We start from the raw sequence: 19,441 nt of genomic DNA, 5'->3' as shown, positions 1-19,441 counted from the left end.
AGTCCACTAGTTATTGAAATACCTATAAGACTTCATGGTAATGCTCCTCTCTTACCAAGAACAGAACTGGACCCTGAGGCCAGCCTTAGGGCAGGATCACAAATAATAATGACTTGTTGGGTAACTTTCTACAACTGGCATTTAGAAACCATGGCACCAGCCTATATTGTAATAAAGATATTTTAAACAAATGAACACTCATGTTTACGTAACTCTTGATTCCTCCATGTTTCATTCATTACGCACTGTAGTTAAAATAAAAATACAGGTGGTTATTAGAAATAAACATACACAGAAAGTATTATGGTGTAATAGTTAATAGCAAAATTCCTGAGTAAAAGAGGGCTTGATTAGAATGCTGGTTCTATCACTTCCTAGCTGTGTGACCCAGAGGAAATTTGTTAATCTCACTAAATCCCAATATTTTCCTCTGTGTTTGAGAAAGGGTGCAGGGCTCACTGGTTAAGATCACAGGCTCTGGAGCCAGACTTCAGGAGTGAAATCCCAACTCAGCCATTCCTTACCACAGGTGCTGTGGGGAAGTCTGTTAACCTCTTGGTGCTTCAATTTTCTCATATGTAAAATGAGAACGGGAAGAGGACACACCTTACTGGATGGTTGGAAGAATTAACATTATTAATGCAAAGTGCTAAAAACAGTCTGACTCATAGAAAGAGACCTCTTTCTTAGCTGTGAGATGAAATTGCTTCATTAAACTGTTGTGAGAATAAAGTGAAAAATGAAATTATAGTCTAATACTCCTCTCGCATTTATTTATAATAATTTCACATTTTTATTTAAACTAAGGTGCATTATGAATATAAAACACGTATCTCAGGTCTAGTACACCCAGGTATTCAGGAAATAGCTCGATTTTGACATTAATTCAATTTTAATAGTAGTAAATATATTTGTGTTAATTACTAACATACATTTCTCTTAAAATATTAAATTTTGGAGCCAATTTCGAAGTTTAAAACCATTTTTCTATCTTCCTACTTCTGAATGTGCATATCATTTACTTTACGTGTGACTGAATACGTATTTGCCTTGGGCATATCTCAATAGCCCTGTTTCTGGATATGCCCGCAAGGTAGAAGAATATTGGATTCAATAAATAGCTTGACCAAGAACCCCTATGTGATTTGACTGAATTCCTCTAAGAAGACAGTGAAATGTACAATAAGTAAGTAACCAATGAAAAGGAATTCAACATTTTGATTTGGTCTGTTAACTTCGACAGTGATTTTTAAATTACTCAGGAGACTAACATCATATTTCAACACTCTAGGTACTGTGAAAGCAGACAGCATAAATGGTGTTTATTTCAGTCACCATTTCCAAATTGTACCCTGCAGGAAAGTGGAATATATTTAACTATGGTGTAAACAAAAGCAATGTTTTAGGAGAAAAATATAGGAAATGTGGATCACTTGGTACCTGATCTTCCAGGGGAATTTTAACGTTATATGAAGATATTTTTAAACATGTTTTTTTCCATGAGAAAAATCAACCATGTAAAAATGCACAAGATTAAAGCTTATGTTCTTTCAAAAACACTCCATTTGTTATTTGATGATTAAACATGTATTTCTATAATTGCAGTGAATTTGACATCAGGGTGGGATCTGCTTGCTCCCTACTACTCACTGTGTGCACCATTTGTCATCCCACAAAGTGGAGGCCTAGTGCTTGTTAGAAGCCTGTTATTTCACTGTGATTCTCTTAATAATTAAAAATCTCATAATCACAACAAACATCCATTGACTGTTTTACACATATCAGGCACTGGGCTAAGTTCTTTGCATTCACCATCTCAATTAATTCTCATAATAATGCAATGAAATAGAGCATATCATTATTCCCATTTTACAGAAGAGGAAACTGAGTCTTAGAGAATTAGGAACTTAGCAGCTTAGGGAGGGGTTAAGGAACCTACCTTAGATCATATAGCTAATAAACAGCGAATGCCAGAACCATACTGGAGTTTTTCCCATTGTATTAAATAATTAAACCTACTTAGTATGAAATGATTAAACTTATTACTCCCTTCCTTTGAAAACAATTTATTCATCCATTTCTTCTACAAATATTTACACTACCTGTGCTAGGTGCTATGGGGGATGAAAGGAAGATCAGAGCCATGAATGACTTCAAGGTAAAGTAAAATTAGGATTACAAAACAAAATTAATTCAGAAATAGGTAATCAATCAAATAACTTGTGCTGATTTAGAAACATGGCACCAGACAACTTCTGAAACACAACAGGGTGGTTAAAAGCTATAACTCCCAACCCTTTTAACCGAACAACACTCTTATGCAGTGTTTCTTCTTTGGACATTCAGCCTGGCCAAACCTTTGAACGCTCACTGCTCATAGCTTCTCTTGTGGCTCATTATCACTTTCTGGCATGAATTATAAATACTTGTTTATGTGTTCTACCTATCCCATCAGACAGAAAAATCCTTAAAAACAAGGGCGTTTACTCATTCGGTTTGAAAAAAACAGTAATTTTTCATTTAATTTCCCAAGGTGATGGTATCTTGCATAAAGGTGATGCCCAATGAATGTTTAACATGGAGCAAATGAATAATTAAATGTACAGCCCTACCATTTTGGAGCCTTTACTCAAATATAGATTCCATATCAATATTTAACTCAATCAAACGCAGCAAGCATTTATGGATGTCAGGCCCTTTCATATTCAGACTGGGAAACTCAATATTGCTAAGAAAGCAATTCTTTCCTAACTGATTTATAGATTCAATTCAATCTCTATCAAAATAATGGCAGGCTTTTTTTTTTGTAGAAATGTATAAGGGATTCCAAAATTTACATGAAAACATAAAAGACCGAATAGCCAGAAACTATTTTGGGAAAAAATAACAAAAATTGAAGGACTGACATTACCAGATTTAAAATCTTACTATAAAACCGTAATAATCAAGATACCAAGATAGTGTCGTTTTTAAATTTTTTGAAGAGATGACGTCTCGCTATGTTGCCCAAGCTGGTCTCAAACTCTTGACCTCAAGTGATCCTCCCGCCTCAGCCTCTCAAACTGTGGGGATTAGAGGTGTGAGCCACTGCACCTAGTCAAGATAGTGTAGCACTGGTATAAGAACAGACATACAGACCATAGAACATAATAGAGTGTCCAGAAATAAAGTTTTACATTTATGAAGGAGCTTCAACAAAGGTGTGCAGGCAATTCAGTGGAGAAAGGATGGTCTTTTCAACAAATGGTGCTGAGATAATTGGATTTCTACAAGCAAAAAAATGAATTTAAACCCTTACCTCATACCACACACAAAATTAACTCAAAATGGATAACAAACCTAAATATAAGAATTAAAAGTATAAAACCTCTATGAGAAATATCCGTAACCTTGAATTAGGCAAAGATTTATTTGATATAACACTAAATGGATTTCATCAAAATTAAAAACTTTCGTTCTTCAAAAGACACCATTAAGAAAAAAAAATATTTTTAAGTCACAAACTGGGAGAATATATCTACGAATCATATATCTGATAAGGGACTTGTATCTCAGACTTATAAAGAACTCTTTCAATAATAAGACAACCCAATTAAAAATGGGCAAAATATCTGAATAGACATTTCACATATGATACACATTATGCTAGTAAACACGTGAAAAGATGCTTATTGTCAGTAGTTATTACAGAAATACAAATTAAAATTCATTAGAATCTCTATAAGCAAAAAATCAACAATACCAAGTATGAACAAGTATGTTGAAACTAGAACTCATGCACTTTGGAAAACAGTTTGGAGGTTCCTTAAAATGTTAAACATAGACGGCCGGGCGCAGTGGCTCACACCTGTAGTCCCAGCACTTTGGGAGGCCGAGACGGGCAGATCACGAGGTCAGGTGACTGAGACCATCCTGGCTAACACGGTGAAACCCCGTGTCTACTAAAAATACAAAAAAATTAACCGGGAGTAGTGGCGGGCACCTGTAGTCCCAGCTACTCGGGAGGCTGAGGCAGGAGAATGGCGTGAACCCGGGAGGCGGAGCTTGCAGTGAGCTGAGATCGCGCCACTGCCCTCAAGCCTGGGCGACTGAGCCAGACTCCATCTCCAAAAAAAAGAAAAATGATAAACATAGGCTTTCATACCACCCGCCAGTTCTACTCTTAGAAATCTTCCCAAGAGAAATGAAAATATATGTCCATGCAATAACTTATTTACAAATATTCACAGCAGCATGACTGATAATAATCCAAACCTGGAACAATCCAAATGTCCATCAACTTGTGAAAGGATAAACAAAAACGAGTATATCCACACAATGGAATACTACTGGACAATAAAAACGAATGATGTACTGATACATGCTACAACACAAACTGATCTCAAAAACATCATGCTGAGTGAAAAAATCAGTCACAAAAGACTACATATTGTATCATTTCTTTTAAATGAAATTTCCAGAAAAGGCAAATCTAGACACAGCAAAAGTAGATTAGTGCCTAGGGCTAGGCTGGGAGTGGGGATTGGCTATAAACTCCATGAGGGACCTTTGTGGAATGATGGAAATGTTACAAAACTGGATTATGATAATGGTTGCACAACTCTATACTTTACTAAAAATCACTGAATTGTATATTTTGAAGGGATGAATGGACTTTATAGTAAGTAGATTATACTCAATAAATGTTTTAAAGGAAGTTATACTCTCATAACTGAGAGTGCCGAGTGTCTATATCCCTCAGCACTAGCCAGTAAGTACTTTTAATCTTTTTTTAAACCAGATTGGTTATTTTAAAAATTACACCTCATTATTCTTAATATTGTACATTTCTTTGATTTCTAGTAAAACTAAACATTTTTGTCTACTTGAGTCTTCGTTACTTTCCTATAAAGATATACATCTTTTCCATAAGCAAATGTGAGATGCTATCTTTTTAAAATAGCAAACCTTTTTCAGTGATATGTGGTACAAAGATTTTTTTCCCAGTTTTTCATAAATTTAAAAATTTTGTTAACAGTTTTTTTCCCATATTGAAATATTCATTTTCATGTAGCCAAATTTATCTGTGTTTTCATTTACAGTTTCTGTTTTTGGTGTTATGACAAGTAATACTCTTTTCAAAATTAACTATCACAAATCTTGATCATGGTTAGTTAAGCATCCCCTGTGCTAACAAGCCCAGTGCTACTGCTACTGGGCCTTCCCTTTTAAGGAAACAGATAAAAACCTAATTTTGAATTTCAAAGCTAGAGGCAGATGGGCTTTCCTTCCTTAAACCTTTATTTTAAGTGTCAAGAGACATGACTGCTTACATGCCACATTCATGGAAAATTGCCTCATTAGAGAATTTCTGATGTGATACACTAGACATTTAAAATAGTTCTAGTGATAAGGAACGGGAAAATATTAATAAAAAGAAAGATGTAAAAACGTGTTTCCTGTTGCTAATCATGCCAGGACTGTGATTCTAGGCCTCGCTGGCTCATGTCTCTTTGTAGAACATCAAATCATCACATAACAACATGACCACTGCGGGCATTTGTGGATGTCTGGCCAGAACAGTCTAGAACTCAATCACTCATTGTCTCACCACTGAGTCCATGAATGTTATAATTTCCCCTGTAATTCCACTCACCCACCATCCATTATCTAATAAATACAGGAAACTTACTTTTATTTACATCTCACCAACTTAGAGATAATATGCACTGAAGAACTCTTCACTAAGTGCTGTATTACTTCACAAAATACTATGGCATTTATAAAAAACCACTTGGCTTAATGTAGCTATGACTATCACACACAAAGATACACATAAAACCAAGAAATGTCATCAGAACATTTTAATATTAATTCAGATGATATTACAGCCCTGAAGTTGCAAAACTGAGGCCTGGTCATGTTAAGATACAATCAGGAGACACATTTGAATACCTGGTAACAAAAAATGACTCTGACTTCTTCTTTGTATATTTGAGTCCTACCCACACTTTTAAGACCAGCCTAAAGTTAACTTTCCTTATCTGTCCTACTGCTTGTGGGATCTATAACTACACATTCTGGAACATATACACAGTTTTAATGTTATTCAACTGTTTTGTGCTGCTAGTCTTATCACCTCATTGAATTAAACACAAGTTCCAAGAGGGCAAAAACTGTATGTCCCTACAGCATTACAACAGGGCTAGGATTCCAGATGTTTTCATTGACTTTATCTGTACCACTTCTTGCTCTGCAGAACAACTTACTCAGATGTTCATTAAATAACATTTCTTGATTTCTAGGAAAGGTTGATACAGGGGGCTAAGAAGGCAAAAAAGTACTATGGGACATTTTAAAAGCTTATTATATTGTACAGCAGACAGTTCTTTAGTCAAGAAAAATATTGTGTAGTATGTAAATGCTTTGGCAGTTACCCCAGCTTTGAAGATCTTGAAGAGATATGCATGGATTGTCTCCAGTTCTTTTTTGTATCTAAGCAGGCTTTACCTAATGACAGTGGTTCCTCACATAAGTTCCAGTGAACTTCAGGATTCCATGAAGCTGCTCTAAGATTTGACTGATAGATGGGAGGGCCATGATAGCCGTGTTTAATCTGAGGTTGTTCCTGCCCAGGTACCAACTGAGGTCGTTAGGCTTCAGGTATAAATGGAAAGCCTTCCTACTAATCAAGGAGTGGTTTTCCATCACCGGAGAACATTCTGATGTCCTCAGGAATGACACACAGGTGCCTGTACACAGTTTTGACCCTAGTCTCGGGACCATTGGCTAGCTTATGCATGGGCGGTTCCCTGCCTTCCAGGGAAATAAAACCGTAGTTGTTATTTTATTGTTTTTTGGGGTTTTTTTTTTTTTTTTTCCCCTTCCCTCTGTCTCCTTGAGAGAGGTAGACAGGAAGTGAGAATAATGGCTTCAGCAACTCTGGCCCTTGAATAAACAAGGAAGGGTTCCATCGTCAGGGTCCATTACACATAAAGTGTGCACACCTAACCTACTGTTTATGTAAACAATTGTTATAATTCCCAGGAAAAAAAGATGGCCTCCAGCTCACTTACTCTGTAACCCGTATCTTGATAATTAGTTCCTTTGTCTCTACTAGAATTTCCAACCCATCATTAACCCTCAGTCAAAATGCTGAAAATGGTGACATCATTTAATATCCTAATTCTAGTAAAACACGGCTAGAAAATACCTTCATAAAATTAAGTTTAAATAATAAATCTCAAGTATTAGTGCTCTTAATACGCCATCTGTCTCCTTAAACTGGGAGTACCTTTGGATTTCCTTAATTCCTCTTGACCCACCCTTTCGTAAATGAGTACGAAATGGGTGAGAATAAGACTTTGGCATCTATAGCATCTAATTAAATCTTTACTAGTAGTTATTGGTTGGTGAGATGCAGGGCAATTTATGTCTTTAAGTCCCAGCTGAATGGGGGTAACACCGCTCAAGCTGTTTTCAGGATTAAATGAGATAATGCAAGTCAAATTCTGCACAGCTTGAGGGACACAGTATGTGCAAAACAAACTCTAAGACTTTTAATCACTTTCAATTATTATTATTTTTAAAAAGTGGGGAGGAGACAAGTTTCCACCCAATTCTTAGTAATAACACGTAAGAAGGGGAAAGCTTTTGAATTTTTAAAACTTCAATATTTTAAAATAATGCAGTCACTCTCACACACAAATTAGTCCATGGTCTTTGATAAAGCAGGATATTAGGTGTAAGTTTGCTTCAAATTTAATACCCACACTCGTTGACACTGTTGGAAACACTGAGGCTGGCGGTGGGAGGGTGCAAAGCACCTGCTTAGGAACCAGCCATCACATACTGGTTTCTCAGGGAGGAGGAAAGCTTTCCCTCCCCTCCCCGGGACAAGTCGAAGCCCCACCCCGAGGGAGATTTGTGTTCCCGAATGTGGTAGTTGGTGTCCCGGGCCTGCGCAGAAGGGGGCAGTCCGCAAGAGGCGGAAGACAAGACAAAAATGACTCCAGTTCGCTATACGCGCAGAGGGGCGGATAACGCGCGGACCCCGCCTTCCCCAACCGAGTGTGAGTTCCAGTCGCTGGGGAGGACCTGGTGGCCCCCTGACCTTGGACGAGCCATATTGGACGCCCCGGCGCCGTCCAGTCTTCCACGCTGCCAACTCCGCCGCTCCCGCCCCGAACTGCGGGTAGGTCCAGGCCGCCAGGCCCCGCCTCACCGGCTCCAGCCCTGATTGACACTGGAGTTGGTACATACGGGTCTGCAGCGGAGGCGAGCAGGAGGGTGAGCGCTATTTTAAACATGGCTTTCTCTCTCCCTTAGCCTCGGAGCCACCGCAGCGCACCCAGCCCGCGGGTACAGCCGCATGGGAATAATCCCAACATTTGCCTGATTTATTTTCTTCCCTATCCTTACGCTTGTACTTGTTTTTCTCCTCTCGCTGTTTTCCCTTCACACTAATTCGCAACCTGGCAGTTTGCAAAGAGGAAACTCCCTTTCGGAATGGAAAGCCGCTTTTGCTTCTTGTTGTTGGGGGTGGAAAACATTCCAGGGAGAATGAGTTCAAAAAGAGGGGAAACCGCGTCACTGGAGAGAAAGTAACATTAAGAGATCGATGAGGACGGAGTGGGTGGAGGGGAGAGGGAGAGAGGAACGTCTGCAACAGGCATCTAAAAACAAGCGTGGAGGAGCAAAGATTCCCAATCCCCGGGTTACTACCGCGCGCGTTCTGCGTGAGCCATTGCAATGCCAGGATTTACTGTAAGCACAATTTGAAGGCTTTTGAAATCTTTTTTTGGTAAGACTTACCTTTCTCTTCGGCATAATGACTATGTCGGTGAAGCAAAAAGTAAAGCAACGGGCTGGAACTGCTGGCGCCGCCGCTGGATGCTGCCTCTGCCGCTGCAGCTGCTCACGCGCAGGGCACGACGTAGCCCGGCCTCTTCGACCCGCACCTCCGCGGCTCCCTCCGGGGGCCCTCTGCTCGCCTCCCTGCTGCTCCAATGAGGAGCCCCGCCAGCCGGCCGCGAGGCCCCATTGGCTGAGGCAACGTTCTAAATTTCACGAGGGCACGCCCACCTCCGCGCGCGATACGCGCTGTTGTAGTTTCCACTTCACCGAAAAATCTGCCTGGCGACTGAGCATGCCCAGTTCAACTAGTAGCCTCCAGGCCACACAATCCTGAAGTTTCATTGTTTCGCTGCTCTCTCTTTGAGATTGTAAGAATAAGAACAGTGTGTGCCTTCATGGGAAGGAAAAAGAGTAAGAATGAATACGTAAACTTTATAATGTAAATATATACACAGCAGGTACTTTATACATTTCCTACCCATAAAGACTTTTAATGAATGTTACATGATGGGAACCTGTAAAGCGTGGGAAGGTACTCTGTACTGGAAGAGCTTGGCAACCTCTAAAGGTCTCAGTTTCCCCCTCTAGATATATAGTGACAACAGTCCCTAAAATCACTTAGCTCTAATTTTCTAAAATCTGTGATTATAAATCACTCACTAATTCAGCCAACTTCAAACTAGATGTGAAGATGAATAGGACATATTTGTTATGGAAATTAGGAAAAGAAAGAACAAGGCAAAAACTGATTATTTTATATTTGAGACATATATTTGAATGACACCTGTCATGTTACACTTTATGCATAATGTTTCTCAAAGTTCTGCAAGGCATAAAATGAGCATTGCAAAAATATTTCTGAATTCATTTTATGAGACCAGATTTACTCTGATACCAAAACCAGTGAAAGACTGCAAAAGAAAAGAGAGTTACAGACCAATATCACTCATAAACATAGACACAAAAGTCGTGAACAAAATTTTAGTAAATGAAACTCAACAACATTTAAAGGGACAATACATCATGACCTGTGGGGCTTATCTTGGGAATGCAAAGCTGCTTTTTTAATATCTGAGAATCAATCAATGTAATTGGCAGAATTAATAGAATAAAGGGGGGAAAACAATCCTTTCAGCAGATGCAGGAAAAGTGCTAGTGAATGGGTAAGCAAATTGTGATGAGCACATGCAGTGGAATACTATTCAGCAATAAAAAACAATAAAAAATTTTCCTACATGGATGAATATCAAAAACAAAGTGCTGTATGAAAGAAGTCAAATACAAAAGACCACAATGAATGATTTCATTCATATGAAATTATAGAAAAAGCAAAATTGGGCAAAGTTAGTTTCAGAATCATCTTAGCAGGCAAAGCTCACATCATAGGAAAATGTGTTGAAGCCTTACATTACAAATATGGCCAAATCCACTTTGGTAACACAAAGGCTGCAAATATGTATTAAAAATATCATCAAGCAATGAAGTTTAGTATTTCACTTTTTCTTTAGTAATTTTCAGAATACATTAATTGATCTAGCACACTCCAGAGGTGGTTGATTACTTTCTTTTTTGGAACATCTTTATGAACTCATGGATTTTTACGTATTTGGTGTGCATCAGTGTATTGCTATCATTATTATTACCTTTTTAATGCTCCTATTACCACATCTTTAGCCAATGCATGCCCTTTCAAATTAGTGCTTGTGTCCTTTTGACATGATCTTGATCATTTTTGATAGATTCCCTGTTCTTGGGCATTCAGTGAATGACAATAGTATACTGAAACGAATTAAGATAAAAACCAATTGCTTAGAGCTAGATAAAAATTTACAGGTTAATAATTTTATCATTAAAATAATATTTATAATGAAGATGTCTTGCAAGAGATTAGTTTGCCAAATACTTGATAGTTAAATAAACAAAAAGTCAGTGAAAACATTTTTAGTAAGATATGTGTGAGAAGGATACTGAGTAGCACTTGCAATCTGGACTGGATGGCTATTTTTCTTCATGGATATGGAAAGGTGCCACAACAAAGGTAGTGCTAAGGTGAATATTTCTCCTCTGTGATGAAAAATAACTCACAAAATTGGCTTCTGTGTTAATTTTTTTTCAAAACCAAACACTCAGATCATCAACAGCAAGCAAAATTGTGAATGTTTTTACTGCACACAGTAAAAATGCTACAATGAAATTGAAGCTTGCTTGTTGGATGAAGAAAGCTGATTGTGAGGACCTTGAGTTCTTGGAATCTTTAGTTCATTTACAAGTTATGAAAATAACAGCTTTGGTTGAAAAACAACAGCATTGCTTATCTTTCCTTTGATGTAGATTGCACCTGACTGAGCAGTACTCTGGGAAATGAAGAGTTCTCCCTTGTATCTTTAGTAGCCTTCAAGATCTGGGAAAGTCAGCGCAAACCTCTACTGGTGGCCCTGGAGGTAAGAGGAGTAGGCAAAGAGAATGATTTAGCAGGTAGCTAGAATTCTAGGTTAAGAGATAAAGACATCTGGGCAGAAATGAGCGTGTCACATACAAGACAGTGAAGAGGTCAAGCTGGTAACAAGTACAGACTCATTTGTTTATCAATATATTGCACTGAGCATTTCTACTACTTTGGAATATCAGCCTCTAAGACAGTAAAAGTAGGATGTATATAATATCTTAGCTAAGGTAGACCTGGATAAATTAACAGAGTTACTGACTGAGAAAGAAAGAAAAAAAAAATAGTGAACAAACTTGTTTTCCAATTCCAGCTCCTCTCCTCTTTTTTCCTACTCAAAACTGTTGGAACTGTGCACCTACTTCACATTTTTCAAACAGCAGGGCAAAACCATTTATAGTGTCATGACTATCATTAAGGAAAAGAAAGAGACAGAGACATTGACAGACACACACATGCACACACACACACACACACAGAGAGAGAGAGAGAGAGAAGGGAGAAGGGAAGGATAAGAAAAGCAAAGAAGGCCAAGCATAGAAAACAGCGGAGCATACATGGTAAAGGTAAGTAATGTTTCATAAGATAATTGTCTCTATTTCCATATGTGCTCATATAAACACATAACCCATATATGTATGTGTGTATGTTGGATTGTGACATGAAATATATTTTTAGTATGGACTTGGTCAAAAAAATTGAATGCCACTGCTAATGAATGTTGTGGATATTTGACGTTCCGAAAAAAATGCTTAATATTAAAAATTTTTTTTAGAGGTAAGATCTCATTCTGTTGACCAGGCTGGCATGCAGTGGCACAATCATAGCTCACTGCACCTCAGACTGCTGGGCTAAAGAGATCCTCCTGCCTCAGCCTCCTGAGTAGTTATATAGGTGCAAGCCACCACACCAGGCTTGAGAGGAAGTTTTCAAAGGAAAGAATGACTTGCAGATCACCTCCCTCTTGAACTGTCCCTCTTTTCCTTCTTCAGGCAGACACAGGCAGCGTCCCTTAGGTTTTTGCTATAAATAATGACAAATTACTGGAGAAGTCAGATCCAGAATGTACATATTGTTGCTTCTGATAGTTGCAACTGTACACCTACTTTGCATTTTTCAGACAGCAGGGCAAAACAAATGATAGTCATGACTATCATTAAGGCAAAAAAAGAGACAGAGACATTGACAGACAGACACACACACACACATACACACACACAGAGACAGACAGACAGAGGGAGAAAGGAAGAAAGGGGAAAAGTGAAAATGATAGTGTGTTGCTTCTGATAGTTTGTAATTCCAGATTAAGTTACTAATCTTCCATAAATAGGCCAAAAAAATACACAGTGAAGAATTCAGGTGTGTAACAAAACAACATCAAAAACAACAAATAAGAGGTGGCAAAAGAATATTTTGTTTATATTTTCCAGCCAAGTCTCTGCTTTGATTGGGTGCTAACTTTTGAAGAGACCAAGGTTAGTTTTTACAAAGCAATAATAAGAGTCCAAGAACCAATGGTCCCAAATCAAATGAGCTGCCTGATAATATTGCAGATCCCCAGGCCCCAACCCCAAGGTATTGAATGGCTAGGCTTGTAAATCTGCATTTTCAAACAAGCTTTTCACGTGTTGCCTACACTATAATTTGGGGACTAGAGTATTTAATAGACTAGGCCCTTGCTCTCAACAAGTATTTGCTGAATGCCGGTACTTGGATCCTGATGACAGATATCTATAAAAGCCTGTGGAGTTCTCAACGTACTTCCAGAGCAGGAGCATAATTCTGTGGGTGAAACTCGCCCCACAGTCCTCACCTCGTGCTTTTGCTCCATCTCAGTTTTGCTGGGCACAACCTGTTTATTTCACATTCTTTCTCTTCTCTAGTTGCAAGGAACCTGAAGAGTGATTAAAAACTGCACACATCCAGATACCTAGAAAAGTGTCTTCTTCTTCCCAGGCAGCCCTCTAGGCAGCTCCTTGGGTCCCTGGGAGATGAAAATCCCTGATCCCAAATCCTCAAAGGGAACTTACCTTGGCCAAAGCCCCGTAAGCCACACCCTTTCAAGGCTAAATGTCAGTGATTGCATAAGCATAGTTCATAACTGCATTAACAGCAAGAGGAACCAGCGCATTCTGTGACCTTCCAAGGAACCCACTCTTTGTTTTCCCAACCTTCAATCAAATTTAATATTTGTACAGATTCTTTACTCCAGGTATGTTTTACACAGTTTTCCCACCCCCGGTACTTTTCAGGTTCAATCTCTGTGATATTTACCTCTCCTTCTTGCTCTTGCTGCTTAAACTCACAGGAGTGTGATTAATTTGCTCTTTGTAGCACCCAAATGACTATTTGGGAATGAATTAGATATGCTCCGTAGCTAGAACCAGGGATTGGGCTACATTGGTTTAGCCATTCCTTTTCGTCAGATTGTTAGCATGGCTGGTGCCAAGAGCCATCCAGGCTCAAGGAGGTGAGAAAGTTAAGGGAAGGAAATCCCCAGAGTTCATGGTGAGGACACAGCAAAATAAGGACTCCGTCCCATCCCCTTAGGTAAAAAGCCATAAGCTGCAAGGTGCCAAAGACCAATTAATGGTTGTTGTAGAGCTCTCCGACTGAATTGCACGTTCTTGTAAACTACTGTCAGTGCCAGTACACTCTCAAATGGGACCACACCCTTTTCTTTAAGCTAGTGATTTTGACTACCTATTTTTGGTGTCTTCTGCATTTCCTTCAAATCTCAGAATCCCTGGGAGCTTGTAAGGAACATCCAGTAACACCATCCCTGTCGCTATTCCCAATGGTCCTGCCTTTCAGAGATATCACACCATTTTCCTTTTCTCAATGAAAGCAAGAAAATGCTGGTTTGGGGAAATGAGAGTCGAATAAATCATTCTGAAAAATACCATAAAGCAACTGGAGATGATTTTCAGGTTAGCTTGGTTAATAACTCTTGTAATTCTCAAGCACTAAGAAAGAGTTAGCTAATAAAATGAGTTTGGCCAGGTCAGAATGAATTCTAGCCACCAGGTCAGAATGAATTCTAGCCACAAGGCAATACATTTTTGCCTGGCAGTGGAAAACTAGCCTGCACATGTGCCATAATCTTCAAGGCTGCTTATCTGCATAGGGTTTTTGTTGTTTTTAAAACACAGAATTGTGCCACTCCCACAAAAAAATCTCTCGTCCTTTTCTACCTTCTCATTCCCACTCCCGCTTCTGCTGTCTGGAATCTTAAGCAAATGAGGTTTTTTTTTTCTTTTTTTTTTCCTCCTAAATAATGCAATTTACCTCTTAACATGTCAAAAAAGTTAAGTTTTAACCATTTTAAAAATAAATGTTTATCAAAAAGCTTGGAATTTGCAGTCATAGGCATGAATTCAAATCTCAAGCTATTGAGCTACCATCACATTACCTAACCTCTTTGAACCCTGATTTCCTTATTGTAAAATGAAAAAAAGAACGTCTATTCAGGGCAGATACCACTAGTTACCTGCCCAATATTCACACTAGCTTTCTTCCTACTAACAGAATTCTGATTTCGGCAATAGGCCTGGTCAAAACAAAACAAAACATAACAAAGCAATCTTTAGTTCCTCCGGCTCCCTGGCAGATAGAGGTTGCTATGGGACACCTCTGGGGCTAATGAAATATGTGCAGAAGTCACAAGGTGATTGTGTAAGCAACACCAAATAACAGGGCAAACCTAGCCGGGTAGCTAGCTGCCCTGTGCCTTTGTTCTTCCTCTCCTTCTATCCTGGAAGTTGCTAACAATGTCTGGAAGTAGAACAGCCATCTATGTCCAAAGAGAGAAGGGCCACAGTTCAGGATGAAAGAGCAGAAAGGCAGGACGTGAGATCTCTGCAGTGGCCCCAGATTGTCCAGCTTTAGTCTACCTTTAATGTTTGGAAAATAAACACGGTGTTTGATCAAGGCACTTTAGGTGGATGTCTGTGATGTGCAGCTGAATACTATCCCTAACTGATACACTGCTTCATGGAATTGGTGTGAAAATTGAAGATGATAAACCACCAAACTATGGGAATGTGCCTATCCCTGAAGGATGATGCTTAACATATTTCATTTGAAGCAAGAATATTATACTCCCCCTAAAATGATAAAAGAGAACACAGAAAATTTTTAACTTTTCCTGAATCCCTAAGGGCCTGATTATGAACAGTTAGCATAAACCTCTTAAAATTACTTTGAAGTAGGCAGGAATAAACATGATTAAAAGAAGTATTTTATTGTTGCTATAGAACGGGGTGCTCCATAATATGGCCTATTGCTATGTTTTACCAATGCAAATGCTGGATTGTTGCTCAACTCCATCTCAGTTTTAGCGTGACTCCCTACACTCTAGATGCTGGAGTCCGCACTACAGCTGGGGTTCTGGATGTAATTTGCATTTGCCTAATTAGATGCACTAGCATGAGGTATAGACAGTGGTTAGGAAGAGGCCACACTTTTGCTACATCTGCTATATCTGCTGCTTCTTGTTTTCCTAAAACAACATCAGCAAAGATCCCAGGCACCAGCATTGTGGATTCGGAGAGGCACGTCTCTCTGCATTCACTCTGCAGGCATAGACTGCAGCAGGTGAGGTGTGGTCTGAAACTGGCAGAGACAGGGGCTTTATGATTGAGAAAGTATTTTTATTCTTACAGAGTCCTGATACTAGTGCATTCCTGCTTGCAGAAGAGCCACAGCTCCTTTGACGACCTTGTTCTGAGTGTGACTTTGGGAGACTTTTCTGAAAGTTCAACCTACAGTCTATCTCTTTAGTCTTCTGAGCTATCCCATAGGCTATTGAATCTTTGAAACCTTTTCTCCTTAAATTAGGTAGAGTGGGTTCCGTTCTCTACAACTGAATCCAGAACTACAGAGCTTCCTTTAGTGTTGCTTACCAAATATTTCCAGCTTTCAGAGACATACTTGGCTGGGCTCAATGGCTCATGCTTGTAATCCCAGCACTTTGGGAGGCCAAGGCGGGTGGATTGCTTGATCCCAGGAATTCGAGACCAACCTGGGCAACATGGTGAAACCCTATCTTTACCAAAAATAAAAACCCCACAAATATTAGCCTGGCATAGTGGCATGTGCCTACAGTCCCAGCTACTCAGGAGGCTGAGGTGGGAGAATTGCTTGAGCCAGAGAGGTTGTGGAGGTTGCAGCGAGATGAGATTGTGCCATTGCACTCCAGCTTGGGTGACAGAGCCTGACCCTGTCTCAAAAAACAAAACAAAACAAAAAACAAAGAACAACAACAACAAAAACAAAAAAAGAGATACACTCTCACTGGAGCTGATTATGGAAACAGATATTGATAAGGAGATTGCCCATGTGTTTCTTTCAGTGATCACAGTGAACAGAACCCTTTGAAGATCCCCCCCTCCAATGGACATAGAGCTGTCAAAGCTAAAAATGAACCTTTTATCTAAGCTGCTGAGATTTGAGGGAAATTTGTTTCCACAGGATTATCTATCTTATCCTGAAATGATATAGAACTTAGATCCTGAGAGAAAGGTGCTGCTTTAATAATAAAACAAACCCTAAAATAAGTGGCATTGGCTTAAGAGCTGGTCAGAGGGAATCAAGCAAACTATTACTGAAGGCTGGAAGAATAGAAATTATTTTTCTAGTGGGGAAAAGTTTGGTAAGACTATTGCCTATAGTAATTTGAAGGCAAAAGGCATATCTAACTTTGGGGAAGAGGTTGAAAACAGATTATCATTACTGTTTATTGCCTATTTTTAATTGTATTTAATAAGCCATTGTAAGAAAAAGATATGTTCAGAGAAGACTTGGTCAGTTTGTAAGGATAGATGAAAGAGATTTAGAGAGTCGACAAAGTCAAGAACTTATAAGGTTGGAAAAGACAACTGCTTCTCAGTCTAAAAAATGAAAGGACCCTACAAGAAAACCTAGGCAATACCATTCAGGACATAGGCGTGGGCAAGGACTTCATGTCTAAAACACCAAAAGCAATGGCAACAAAAGCCAAAATTGACAAATGGGATCTAATTAAACTCAAGAGCTTCTGCACAGCAAAAGAAACTACCATCGCAGTGAACAGGCAACCTACGGAATGGGAGAAAATTTTTGCAACCTACTCATCTGACAAAGGGCTAATATCCAGAATCTACAATGAACTCAAACAAATTTACAAGAAAAAAACAAACAACCCCATCAAAAAGTGGGCAAAGGACATGAACGGACACTTCTCAAAAGAAGACATTTATGCAGCCAAAAAACACATGAAAAAATGCTCATCATCACTGGCCGTCAGAGAAATGCAAATCAAAACCACAATGAGATACCATCTCACACCAGTTAGAATGGCCATCATTAAAAAGTCAGGAAACAACAGGTGCTGGAGAGGATGTGGAGAAATAGGAACACTTTTACACTATTGGTGGGACTGTAAACTAGTTCAACCATTGTGGAAGTCAGTGTGGCGATTCCTCAGGGATCTAGAACTAGAAATACCATTTGACCCAGCCATCCCATTACTGGGTATATACCCAAAGGATTATAAATCATGCTGCTATAAAGACACATGCACACGTATGTTCATTGTGGCACTATTCGCAATAGCAAAGACTTGGAACCAACCCAAATGTCCAACAGCGATAGACTGGATTAAGAAAATGTGGCACATATACACCATGGAATACTATGCAGCCATTAAAAATGATGTGTTCATGTCCTTTGTAGGGACGTGGATGAAACTGGAAAACATCATCTCAGTAAACTATCACGAGGACAAAAAACCAAACACCGCATGTTCTCACTCATAGGTGGGAATTGAACAATGAGAACTCATGGACACAGGAAGGGGAACATCACACTCTGGGGACTGTTGTGGGGTGGGGGGAGGGGGGAGGGACAGCATTAGGAGATATACCTAATGCTAAATGACGAGTTAATGGGTGCAGGAAATCAACATGGCACATGGATACATATGTAACAAACCTGCACATTGTGTATATGTACCCTAAAACCTAAAGTATAATAATAAAAAAAAAAAAATGAAAGGTAAAATCGATCCTTTGAGCAACAAAAGCACATTAAAACTCAGCTTTGTGGCAAGGATCAGATCACTGATCATGAATTAGGGTATGGTGCCCAGTAATTCCTTCAATTAGACCAAATGGCCCAGAATGACTTAAATTGGCTCATGGGAAAAGGCGTAGCTGTCACTGCTAGGCTCACGGAACCTATAATAGGGGAGAGGGGACAGAGGGAGAAAAGGGAGAGGGAGGGAAAACAGAACTGCTGGGGCAAGAAGACACAGAAATATGGCAAAGAAATATATCTAGAAAGAAACATGGGAGTAAGTCAGAAGACAACCAAGGTTAATTTTGTAAGACAGTTTTACTGCTAAACAAAGGCTCTAGCCTGGATTAAATGTGATTGTTGCAATTTGAGACTTAACATGGCTCTTGGACTCTCCACCATTTATAGGCAGGAAGCAGGGTGCCTATTCAGAGAAGGCTGAAAGAGGACTTTCCCAAAGGGAGAATCCAAGAATCACAGAGATCAGTGGAAAGGGGAGCTCCTTTCAGGAAATCCAGCCTATTCAGGGAACATTTCCAATCCTCTGGGTAGGAGGTTTAAAACATCTGCCCAGTCTAATATTGAAAGGCCAATGACTGCTAATGGCAGGCCAGTGACTGCCATATGTTTCCCATTCTTCTGCTTTTTAATGTGAGTATTTGTTGAAGGTAGCTTGACTCCGTTCTACCACTGGATAACATGTGAGTGGGAGGTGGGAGGGCCAGGTCTCTAGATCAAAAGGAGATATACACAGACCTATTTTACAGGCTCCTTCACATTATCCCCTGACGTAAAGACTACCATGCATCATCCAGGGATCCTGGGTTTTGAAGTTGATGCCATCACTGAGACTTTTGAGTTTTCTTCCCTCAGAGGAAAGTGAATCAATGCATTTTGTATATGGGAAGAAAGATGAAGGAAATATTTCATACCCTGAAGTGAAGACTGCAATTATCATTAGTACTATTCACCAAATATTTCTGCTTTACTCCCTCATGACAGGATTGCACTTCCCCTCCCCATCTTTTAAAGGTAGGCATAACTATGTAACTTGCTTTGGCTAATTAAATGTGAACAGAAGTGATGTGTGTCTTTTCTGAGTATCAT

At 39.3% G+C, this 19,441-nt stretch overlaps 1 protein-coding gene and 1 long non-coding RNA gene across 6 annotated transcripts in view; one reads left to right on the top strand and one right to left on the bottom strand.

The window, feature by feature from the left end:
• Window positions 1-9,078, bottom strand: part of HMGN3 (high mobility group nucleosomal binding domain 3) — a 34,633-nt gene extending 25,555 nt beyond the window's left edge. For 4 of the 5 annotated variants that reach the window (XM_055274193.2, XM_055274191.2, XM_055274192.2 and 1 more), the window contains exon 1: window positions 8,794-9,044. In XM_055274193.2, the coding sequence (XP_055130168.1) occupies window positions 8,794-8,808 (15 nt within the window). In that variant the 5' untranslated portion in view covers window positions 8,809-9,044. Of the gene's footprint in view, window positions 1-8,793 lie in introns of all 5 variants that reach the window. The other variant, XM_055274194.2, reaches the window with a different exon arrangement.
• LOC129480436 (uncharacterized) lies at window positions 7,985-8,218 on the top strand. Its single transcript, XR_008657039.1, has one exon. It is a non-coding gene; the product is annotated as an uncharacterized lncRNA (long non-coding RNA).
• Window positions 9,079-19,441: the final 10,363 nt, after the last annotated feature.

This window comes from Symphalangus syndactylus, chromosome 4, assembly GCF_028878055.3.
Source record: "Symphalangus syndactylus isolate Jambi chromosome 4, NHGRI_mSymSyn1-v2.1_pri, whole genome shotgun sequence".
Lineage (NCBI taxonomy): Eukaryota > Metazoa > Chordata > Mammalia > Primates > Hylobatidae > Symphalangus > Symphalangus syndactylus.
Note: the sequence above shows the minus strand (reverse complement) of the source record. Positions and strands in the feature narration are given on the sequence as shown.